General features: G+C 46.7%; 1 protein-coding gene across 46 annotated transcripts in view; it reads left to right on the forward strand.

Moving 5' to 3' along the window:
• The window catches only part of CEP250 (centrosomal protein 250), a 78,844-nt gene that overhangs the window by 8,340 nt on the left and 59,263 nt on the right, over positions 1–11,241 (forward strand). For 13 of the 46 annotated variants that reach the window (XR_013399849.1, XM_028828360.2, XM_077951616.1 and 10 more), the window contains 12 exons: positions 234–290; positions 2,382–2,464; positions 2,690–2,855; positions 3,615–3,721; positions 3,944–4,195; positions 6,118–6,288; positions 6,507–6,603; positions 7,750–7,788; positions 8,694–8,795; positions 9,320–9,478; positions 10,021–10,199; positions 10,514–10,696. Coding sequence is in view for 45 of the 46 variants with exons in the window: in XM_028828360.2 (XP_028684193.2) it covers positions 234–290; positions 2,382–2,464; positions 2,690–2,855; positions 3,615–3,721; positions 3,944–4,195; positions 6,118–6,288; positions 6,507–6,603; positions 7,750–7,788; positions 8,694–8,795; positions 9,320–9,478; positions 10,021–10,199; positions 10,514–10,696 (1,595 nt within the window). In the remaining variant the exon portion in view is untranslated. Of the gene's footprint in view, positions 1–233; positions 291–2,381; positions 2,465–2,689; positions 2,856–3,614; positions 3,722–3,943; positions 4,196–6,117; positions 6,289–6,506; positions 6,604–7,749; positions 7,789–8,693; positions 8,796–9,101; positions 9,235–9,319; positions 9,479–10,020; positions 10,200–10,513; positions 10,697–11,241 lie in introns of those variants that run through there. The other 33 variants (XM_077951619.1, XM_077951621.1, XM_015149122.3 and 30 more) reach the window with 9 other exon arrangements.

An 11,241-nucleotide genomic window follows, 5' to 3' on the forward strand; every position in this document is an offset into this window, starting at 1 on the left:
CCAGTGAGCCAAGATTGCGCCACTGCACTCCAGCTTAGGAGACAGAGCGAGACTCCATCTCAAAAAAGAAAAAAATGCCCAAATAGAAACTATAAGATGTTATGGCCTTACCTTACTGTCACCACCCAGTTTCCCTGTTCATAGCAAGTTTGCCTAAGATTCTCAGGGGCCTTTGCTTTGCGCTGTTTGTGCCAGCTGTGTTCATTGCCCAGGGCCTGTTCTTTTTGCCACAGGTGCTGCAGTACCGGAGCTGGTGCCAAGAGCTGGAGAAGCGGCTGGAAGCCACTGGAGTGAGTGAGGCTGAGCTCTGTGTGCCCCCTGGGTCCTCAGTGAATATACTTGTTAGGTTTCATTTGTTCACTGAGGGAGGTTGGAGTGTACAAGTGAGGTGTTTGGTAGAAGTCTCTCTTTCTCAGCCTCTGAGAGGTTTATCACACTGATATCTTCATTGGACCTAACTGGCCTGTCAGATTCCAACCCTTGGTTCTCAAAGGACAAAATGTAAATTAGATTGGAAGGAGTGTGGGATTAGTGGGAAGAAGTGCATGTTTCCCCCAGCAGGTGTCAGTGTTTGTCTTAGATGCAGGCCTTTGCGAGCCTGCAGCACATTGCAGCAAAGGGATGTCTGTGCTATTAGAACTGGCTTTGAAAAACCCATTTATTTGCCTTTGTTCCAGCTCCCTCTCAGTACCTCCTCACATTTTCCTCAGAAAAATTCTCTCAGAGGAAGGAAAGAACCAAAACTTATTGAGCACCTTCAATGCAGGCCAGGCAGCATGAGGCACTGTCATATACAGATAGTCCCCTGCAACTTAGGATCGTTGCAAGTTTTCAACTTTATGATGGTGTGAAAGCTATATGCATTCAGTATGCTCATTGGGTTATGATGGGGTTACATCTGGATAAACCCATTATTTGGGGTTGTTTTGTTTGCTTGTTTGGTTGGTTTTTGTTTGTTTGGTTGGTTGGTTGTTTTGAGACAGAGTCTTCTTACTCTGTCGCCCAGGCTGGAGTGCACGGGTGCAATCACGGGTCACTGCAGCCTTAGCCTCCTGGGCTTAAGTGATCATCCCACCTCAGCCTCCCAAAAAGTAGCTGGGACTACAGATACATGCCTCCACACCTGGCTAATTTTTTTATTTTTTGTAGACACAAGGGTCTCTCTATGTTGCCCAGGCTGGTCTCAAATTCTTAGACTCAAGCAATCCTCCCACTGCTGGTATTACAAATGTGAGCCACTGCGTCCGGCCCAAACTCACTGTTAAGTTGAAAATATCATAAGTTGAAAATGTTGGCCTGGCGCAGTGGCTCACACCTGTAATCCCAGCACTTTGGGAGGTTGAGGTGGGTGGGTCACAAGGTCAGGGGTTCAAGACCCACCTAGCCAGCATGGTGAAACCCCATCCCTACTAAAAATACAAAAAATTAGCTGGGCATGATGGTGCCTGCCTGTAATCCCAGCTACGTGGGAGGCTGAGGCAGGAGAATCATTGAACCCAGGAGGCGGAGGTTGCAGTGAGCCAAGATTGCACCACTGCACTCTAGCCTGGGCAAGAGAGCTAGACCATCTCAAAAAAAAAGAAAAAAAGAAAATGTCATAAGTTGAAAACACATCTTTAACTTACATTCAACTTATGATGGGTTTATGGGATGAAATTCCAGCATAAGTCAAGGAGCATCTGTAATTGTCTCTTAACCTGCACAGCAACTTTCTGAAGGGAATGATATCACTTTCATTTTGTAGCTGGAGACACTGTAGCTCCAAGAAGTTAAGTGACTTCCCATGCTGGGTGTGGTAGCTCATGCCTGTAATCCCAGCACTTTGGGAGGCTGAGGTGGGTGGATCACTTGAGGCCAGGAATTCAAGAACAGCCTGGCCAACATGGCGAAACCCCGTCTCTACTAAAAATACAAAAATTAGTCAGGCATGGTGGTGGGTGCCTGTAATCCCAACTACTTGGGTGACTAAGGCAGGATAATCACTTGAACCTGGGAGGCAGTGGTTGCAGTGAGCTGAGATTATGCCATTGTACTCCAGCCTGGGTGACAGAGCGAGACCCGTCTCCAGAAAAAAAAAAATGAAAGAAGTTAAGTCACTTCCCAAGGTCAAACAATTAGTATAGTGGAAGTTAAGGCCATTAGTGAAAGATATATCACTTCTTAGGTTGAAGATTCTTTTTACTACCGAAGGCCGTCTTTCAGGAGAGGTCATCATTTTACTTTTGGAGTGAGGGATGCAGTGATTGAGAAGAGAAGCATATTGCTAACAAAGGGGAGAAAGAATAAAAAGAAAATGGACTGTCATGGAAGGGAGCCTCAGGGAACTGGTCTGAGTGATGTTCTCTTTGGAGGTTATTAAGGCTTGTCTCTGTCTGGCGCAGGGACCAATCCCCCAGAGGTGGGAAAATGTGGAGGAGCCAAACCTGGATGAGCTGCTGGTCCGACTGGAGGAGGAGCAGCAGAGGTGATGGACCCTAAACTTTCTGACCTGGGTGATAGGCCAGTTGGTGGAAAAGGCTGATGGGAAACCTCTGCCCTGAGGGCTAATGTGGATTAGAGCCATGGACTTCAGCCATAGCCCTCTAATTCCTGCAATGAAAATTTCAGTGGTTGCCATCTTACTCCCAGGAGGTCCAAGTGTTGGACCAGACCTTTATTTTGTACCCGCTTTTACCGTTCCCCAGTGCAGGTGTGAGAGTCTAGCAGAGGTGAATACCCAGCTTCGACTGCACATGGAAAAAGCTGACGTGGTGAATAAAGCCCTTAGGGAAGATGTGGAAAAATTGACAGTGGACTGGAGCCGGGCCCGGGATGAGCTAATGAGGAAGGAGAGCCAGTGGCGGATGGAGCAGGAGGTAGGAAGAATGGGGACTGGAACTGCGAGAGGAAGGCTGTGCATTCTGGATGCTGCCCTGGTCAGTACTGGAAGGGGTTAACTTCAGGACTTGGATGGAAACTGAGCTGTTGCTGTTAAAGTCCCTGACCATCCTTACCTGTGCATGCTGGCAGCCTCACCCTTCTTGGGCCTTCAGCTTAGACCTGCTACTACCTGCCTAGTCTAGGTTCTGTTGGGAGGTAGCATGACACTCATAGCAACTCTTCTTGCAGCAGTGATGAGCTTAGGTTTTCAATGGATCTGAAAGCTTACTGACTCCTGGTCTGGAGGTCTTGCATATCTAGATGCTAAAGAGGTAGATATGAAACTGAATGGGAAAGAAAGAGCAGTTATGGGCCCTGGGGAATTTTCAGGTCCCAGCTGAAGGAAACAAATGTTTCCTGCATTTTTGCTTTGTGCTCAGTGGTTTATGTATATCATTGACTCCTGCTTAGAAAAGTCTGTGGTAATAGATCCCATTTGTTAAGCAGCTACTGTGTATCCTTTTCTAATCTGGCCCAGAGGAAGGCAATATACCATCCTAGGCTCTCTGACCTCTCGAATCCCACTGCCAACTTCATTAAACCCTTCAGCATAACCTGGATAGATACCCGTTCATAAACTATCTCCTGTAAGTCCCTCCTTCCTTTCCTCAATAGTCAGGAGGAATCCAAGACTCTTGTGTTGGCAAAAGATAGCCCTCTGCCTTTGGGTATGACCTGGGTTTCTGAACACACAGTTCTTCAAGGGCTACCTGAAAGGGGAGCACGGTCGCCTTCTCAGTCTATGGCGGGAAGTGGTGACATTCCGACGCCACTTCCTGGAAATGAAGTCAGCTACTGACAGGTCAGTGTGGGGAAAAGAAGGGAGGAGGTTTGCCCCCACCAATTCTGGACTGATAACAGTGGGCTGCTATAGAAGCGGCATCAGCTATGGGGGTGGGGGAGTTGGTGGTGTTGGAAGCAGATGATTTTTCCTAGCCCTGCTTCTCAGGCTTCACTGGGCCTGATCACCACACTCCTTCCCTGGTTCCTAGTGGAGTCTGCTGTTTTCCTTGCTTGTACTCAGAGATTTGACGGAGCTAAAAGCTGAGCATGTGAGGCTTTCGGGGTCCCTGTTGACCTGTTGTCTGCGCTTGACTATGGGAGCACAGTCTCGGGAACCCAATGGATCTGGAAGAATGGATGGGCGGGAGCCAGCCCAGCTGCTGCTGCTACTAGCCAAGACCCAGGAGCTAGAGAAGGAAGCCCATGAAAGGAGCCAGGAGTTAATACAGCTGAAGAGTCAAGGGGATCTGGAGAAGGCTGAACTTCAGGACCGGTGAGATGGCCTGGGGTCCCAGGAAGGGTTTGCTGAGAGAGAGCCGACTCCTTTAGAGGGTTAGGGACAGGCAGGGGAAATGCCAGGAACATTCCTACCATGGAGGGGGAGAAGATGTGCCCGAGGGAATCTGCTTTGAAACCTGATGCCACAGTTGGGTCTTGTACTGACCTCTGCCCTGTTTTTCAGCCCAGTTTCTCTCCTGTTGATGTACAGAGCTAGCTATCACTCCATCCTCCATCAACACCAAAGTACTTGCCATTCCCAGAACAGCCAAGCTCTTTCCCTTCCCTGTCTTTGCACCTGCTAACTTTAGTCTGGAATGCCTCCCTCCCTTCTCTCTCTGCCTTATCCTCTAAGGCACAGTTCAAATATTACCTCTTTTTTTTTTTTTTTGAGATGGAGTCTCATTCTGTCGCCCAGGCTATTGTGCAGTGGCATGATCTCGACTACTGCAAGCTCTGCCTCCCGGGTTCAAGTGACTCTGCTGCCTCAGTCTCCCAAGTAGCTGGGACTGTTTACAGGCGCATGCCACCACTCCCTGCTAATATTTGTATTTTTAGTAGTTTTACCATGTTGGCCAGGCTGGTCTTAAACTCCTGACCTCACGTGATCCACCCGCCTTAGCCTCCCCAAGTGCTGGGATTACAAGCATGAGCCACTGCAGCTCACCGAAATGTCACCTCTTCTATGAAGCCTTCTCTGACCTCGGTAGCCTACTAAGTTACTGTGCCCCTGTGGTCTTTTGACCTCTTATTACAGCATTGATCTCATTGATGATTTAGTTTCCCCCACCTTCTTTTTTTGGTTAGGCTGTTTTAATTTTTGGATTATAATGAAGTAGGTTTTTAAAAAATAATGATGTAGAAGGGCAGGGAAATGAGCGGAGAGCCCCACTGAATCTCAGGACAAAGTTCATATATGCCCATGATGAGGGTTGTGTCTTCACCTGTTGGAGGTACATACATAAAATGCAGGGCTATTTTTCGTTTTTGCTTTTGGAGGCACTGAGAAGTACAAAAGCAGAGACCAAGTCTTAGTAAGTTTTGTATTTCTAGTGCTTTGTACTTCACCTGCCGTATACTAGACACTCAATATATTTTGTTTCTTTGTTTTTTGAGACAGAGTCTAGCTCTGTTACCCAGGCTGGAGTGCAGTATTGTAAACACAGCTCACCACAGCCTTGACCTGCTGGACTGAAGCAATTCTCCTGCCTCAGCCTTCAAAGTAACTGGGACTACAGGCACGCATCACTATGCCTGGCTAATTTTTTAATTTTTTTGTAGAGGTGGGGTCTCGCTATGTTTCCCAGGCCAGTCTGGAACTCCTGAGCTCAAGCAATCTTTCCACCTTGGCCTCTCAAAGTTCTAGGATTACAGGTTGAGCCACCGTGGCTGGCCAGTGAATGTTTGTTGAGTGATGCAATACTTAGACAAATGACCATGCAGTGTGTTAAGGTTCTTAGAGATGGTATAGAATAAAATTATTAAGACTTTTGCTGAGCCAGGAGGATCACTTGAACCCAGGAGTTTGAGACCAGCCTGGGCAACATAGTGAGACCTTGTCTCTACTAAAAGTAAAAATAAAAAAATAGCCATGTGGTGGCATGCGCCTATAATTCTAGCTACTTGGGAAGCTGAGGCAGGAGGATTGCTTGAGAGTGAGCTATGATTGCACCACTGTACTCCAGCCTGGGCAACAGAGCAAGACCCTGTCTCAAAAAAAAATTTGAAAAAAAATTTGAAAAAAAATTAAACTTTTATATAGCATTCATTCAAGAAATATTTAGCCACTCACATGATAGCAAGCAGTAAGCTCCAAGTACAGTGTTAAGTGTTTGGTGATTTTGCTGGACCTTGAGATTAATATCAAGAAGGTTGAACATAATCTTCCCCAAATTGCCCTTCCTTTTTCCCTATCAGAGTCAGAACCTCGGGCTGGAGGGACCTTGGGACTATCCCATGTGCAATTCTGATGTTCTTATTGGCTTCAGGGTGCTTGACTTCAAGATCAAGCGAGGCCTGGAAGGGCCTGGGCCAGGGCTTTCCTTCAGCTCTCGGGCCCCCAAACACGTGTTCCAGCCTTGAGATGTGGTAAATCCCTGCATGTGTCTGAGTGGTTTTTTGCTCCCCCTCTTCAAGGCTATAGCATCATGTGGTATTCAGGGAGTGCAGAGGGGCTAGGGGTGCCTAAGGGATTTGGGGGAGGCTGCAGTTGGGAGTGGCTGGGGTTGGGGCTGGGGTGTGCTGCATTGTAGCTCTGTCCACATCCATGGGCTGTTCTGGTGACAGTGCTATGCTCTTCTCTTTAGGGTGACTGAGCTCTCTGCTCTGCTGACCCAGTCTCAGAAGCAAAATGAAGATTATGAAAAGATGGTAAAGGCTCTGAGAGAGACAGTGGAGATCCTGGTACGTGATCCTTTGTTCTGGAAAGGAATTGGTCGTGGGCTTGTAGGTTCCTTGTCCTTTACGGACAGATAGTACAGGATACCAGTTATATATTCTGTGATGAAATCCTCTAAAGCTAAAAAATAAATTTTGGCTGAATCTGAAAATTAATTAACTCATTCATTTATTCATTGAATAAATATTATTGACTGCCTACTATCCCTACTGTATTCCTGGGGAAATTGCAATGGCATATGTATGCAGTGTGTCCTTACCAGAGAATTGACACATACCTTCAGAGACACATTGGCAAATTAGTGAGTTACCAGGAAGTGGATGTGTGGAGAGATTTAAAATCTAGTCACATGGGAAACAACTGAGAAGTGCGGCAGTGTTTAGCCGGGAGAAGAAAGAGCTTGAGGCCCTTTGAAGGCCCTTGAAGACATGATAGCCACCTTCACATATCTGAAGGACTGACACTGGGAAAAGAGAGTTTATGAAGGGCCGGGCGTGGTAGCTCATGCCTGTAATCCCAGCACTTTGGGAGGGCGAGGTGGGCGGATCACCTGAGGTCGGGAGTTTGAGACCAGCCTGACCAACATGCAAAAACTCCATCTCTATTAAAAAAAATACAAAAAAATTAGCCGGATGTGGTGGCGCATGCCTGTAATCCCAGCTACTCGGGAGGCTGAGGCAGGAGAATCGCTTGAACCTGGGGAAATGGAGGTTGTGGTGGGCCGAGATTATGCCATTGCACTCCAGCCTGGGCAACAAGAGTGAAACTCCGTCTCAAAAAAGAAAAAAGAAAGGAGAATTTACATATTTAATGTTTTCCAGGGCAAAACCAATGTCAATAGCTAGAAGTTAATAGGGGAGTAGATTCTGGCTCACGACTAGAACTGTTCAGTAGTTGAACAGCCTGTCTTGTGAAGGAGTGAGGTTTTGGTCATTGGCTTAACATCTGCCAGGGATGTTATCAGAGGGATTCTCTAAGGTTGGATGTTAGAACCCTCCAGCTTAATACCATGTTTAATCTCTACAAGTTTTCAGATCTCTGATTTTAGGTAGCTCCCGAACCCCTATTCAAATGCACACCCTTAGTCTTGTCATCCAGGCTGAGATCAACAGGGATTGTAGCTTTCTGATTCCTTTTTTTTTTTTTTCCAGGAATTTGCCAATTCAGAATATCCACGGGGCTCAGATAATGTAAATAAATGAAGTGGGTTCAGTTGTAAGAATTCTGGTTTTCCAGTGCTGTTGTATTTAGCTTTCAAGACTGCAGGGGTCACTTGAGCTCAGTATTAAGGAAACTGTGAGGAGTAATAGGGATTGTGAGACCCTGAATAATAAATATCTCATCTAGAGGAGGCATCCACCATTCAACTTCAGTGAATCATTTCCATGTAGGAATGGGGGCTGGGTGTGGCCCATTTGTTAACTTTTTGGAAGAAGCCAGAAACGTATATTTTTATGTAAAATCTTTCCATTTATAAATGTTGATTCAAATTTTGTATAAGCCAAATAAAACATAGTTGCAAGTCTGTGTCTTCAGGCCTTCACTAACACAAATAGGAAGGAAGAGAGGAACTCCTGAGTCTTCAAGATTATGTCTAGCTTTAGGGCTAGAGGTTTCTCTGGTTTAGCATTAGGTCTCAAGCATCCATTTACTATTCAGAGACAGCACCCATCCCCTGTCTAATAATGGCTTACATTTATTGAACATTTGCGTTGTTCCAGACACTATGTTGAATAATTTACATGCATTTTTAATTTAAGCCTCAAAACAAGTAGTTGCTGTTACTTATTTCTATTTTAAAGAAAAAGAAGCTCAAAGAAACTGTTGACTATGGTTACCAACATAGTAAATGATAGAGCAGAATTCTAATCAGTGAAGTCTAATTTGGAACTCGTTATCACTTAATCTAAACTTGTAATCACCACATCACATTGTCTTCAGACTCTTCGGGCAACATATTAGCATTGATGCATGGTCAGGGAAAAAGTGGGGCTGATAGAACAGACAGAATTAGACTTTGGTTGTTTGGGGTCCTGGAGTAATAAATTCACTTTTGATAGTTTGACTCTGAGGCTCTATTCTGTTCCCTGTTCAGGAGACAAATCACACAGAATTAATGGAACATGAAGCATCTCTTAGTAGGAATGCCCAAGAGGAGAAGTTGTCTTTACAGCAGGTGATCAAGGATATAACCCAGGTACTGGGAAGCCTCCTGTTCATGGTAACCAGGTTATGCCTCCACTCCCCAGGTCTCTATGTCCTTTCAGTCCTGTCTAGATTTCCAGTCTCTGAGGTTTGGGTGCTTAAAGTCTTGTGGGGATGAGTTTTGTGTGTTTGAAGACCAGAACCCTAAGAGATAGCTAAGCATTCGTGTCTTAGCACTACCTGATGGGACAGGCCCTCTTTCCTGTTTCTAGCTGCAGTTCTCAGGCTGGAGGCTAGATTCTGGTCTTCAATATCTCAATCGTTTCTTCTTTCATTTCCTCATTTATTGTTACCTCAGACAGTGTTCTAGCCTTGTTGCTAGTCCTAGACTTGGGTGACCAAAGGTGGAGAGTTGAAGGAACCAGACTTTTATGCTCTCGGATACTCCCCTCCTTCCCCCAAGGGAGAGGACCTGAGAAGGAAAACATCAGGTTTGTCCAGGCTACAGGGTTAAGTCCCTGTATAGACTCTAGGCTTTGGTCAGTAGGGTGGTGACCTTGCTGTATTGGGTTTCAGGTCATGGTGGAAGAAGGGGACAATATAGCCCAAGGCTCTGATCATGAGAACTCTTTGGAATTGGACTCTAGTATCGTTTGCCAGTTTGATTACCAGGATCCAGACAAGGCTCTTACTCTGGTGCGTTCAGTGCTGACTCGGAGACGCCAGGCTGTGCAGGTAAGAACCCTCAGCATTCCCCCTCAGTCACAGGGGTGTATGTCTAAACTGGTTTGTGCCCCAGGTACCTCCCTAGCCTATACTATCCCTTTTACTTTGTTGACCAGTCATGAGGTGTTTTGTCAGTATCTCAGAATGAATCTGCCTGTGTCTGCTGAATTGTGCTTGTGAGTAGCAGGCACATTCTCCACGCCAATGGCGTGCTTCACTTTGTGTACAATCTTTGCATAACACTATGCAAAGATTGGGAACCAGAGCTCCGGGAGATTATTGGGTCAATGTTCTCCAACTCTGAGAGTCCTAGGCACACTTACCACTCCCCCATGCCACTGTACATTTGGAGATGACGAACTCTAAGAATCTAGAGCCACAGAAGCCCAGTGACCTCTGAGGGACTGTCTTCTTGAATAGTTGCATCTCCCTTCTCAGCTTACTTTTGTTGCACCATCCCCCAACCCCCTTCTCCAGCCCCACTTTCAGGGTTCTGAAATCCCTCCTTTGCACTTGCTCATCGTCTGGTTTCTCTTGCTCTCCCTCCACAGGACCTAAGGCAGCAGCTTGCAGGCTGTCAAGAGGCTGTGAACTTGTTGCAACAGCAGCATGATCAGTGGGAGGAAGAGGGCGAAGCCTTGAGACAGCGGCTGCAGAAGCTCAGTGGGGAGCGAGACACTCTGGCAGGGCAGACTGTGGACCTCCAGGGAGAGGTGGACTCTCTCAGCAAGTGAGCAGATGGGCTGTTCATCCCACCCTCCCAGCCTGGTCTCGGTCTCAGTCATCATCCAGCCATTTACCCACTCCCATCAGGTTTTTGGGGTGCTGATCCTGTTCTCCCTGAGACTTGGCTGTTTTACCCTGTTTCCACTTGTTTCTCCAGAACAAGCTTTGGGAGTTGGAGTCTTTGTGATGATAAAAATGTTTCACACTCAAAAGGGAAGATGGGATGTTGAAACTGGGTCTTTTGACCCTGTGATGCCTGCTTCCAGAAAGAATTTTAGGTCCCACGGTCTCTGCTCATCTCTGATTCCCTTCTTCCAGGGAGCGAGAGCTGCTGCAGAAGGCCAGGGAAGAGCTGCGGCAGCAGCTGGAGGTGCTAGAGCAGGAGGCATGGCGCCTGCGAAGGGCAAATGTGGAGCTTCAGCTGCAGGGGGACTCTGCCCAGGGCCAGAAGGAGGAACAGCAGGAGGAGCTGCACCTGGCTGTCCGGGAGAGGGCGTGTCTGTAAGTGAGACCAGTCTCCTCCTCGCTGGGGCCTGGTCTTCCTTCAATTCTACACCTTCCCCTCCTACTCTCCTCTCTTAGAAAGTAGAGTATGTAGAACTCTGGCATGCAGTGGGTTCAGATTAGCTTGCTGCTTCTTCCTTTGCAGAAAGATGAATATGGAAAGTTCATGGTTGGTTAAGTCTTAGTTGATCACCCATATGGGATGAGACACTGAGGGGGATACAGAAATGAATAAGACAAAAGCCTTGATTTCAGGGAACTTGCCAGAAGACAGACAACTAACTGTGACATGAGGCTGGATGAAGTATGAGTTAAATAGAGTTTCAGACTAAGTCCTTTGGGAGCACAGGAGTGACAGCTAATTATTGAGGACTAGGGAATGTTTTATGGAGGAGAGAGTAGACTCTGAGCTGGGCCTTGACCTATTTGGTTAATAGAGAGTGGGAGAAGAGCTCAAGGAATAGATTAGCACAGAAAAGGAGGCAGGAAGGTTCATGGCATGTTCAGAGTGGGCTGGGCTGGCTAAAGGGTAAGCCTTATAC

The sequence above is a fragment of the Macaca mulatta genome, chromosome 10 (assembly GCF_049350105.2).
Source record: "Macaca mulatta isolate MMU2019108-1 chromosome 10, T2T-MMU8v2.0, whole genome shotgun sequence".
NCBI lineage: Eukaryota > Metazoa > Chordata > Mammalia > Primates > Cercopithecidae > Macaca > Macaca mulatta.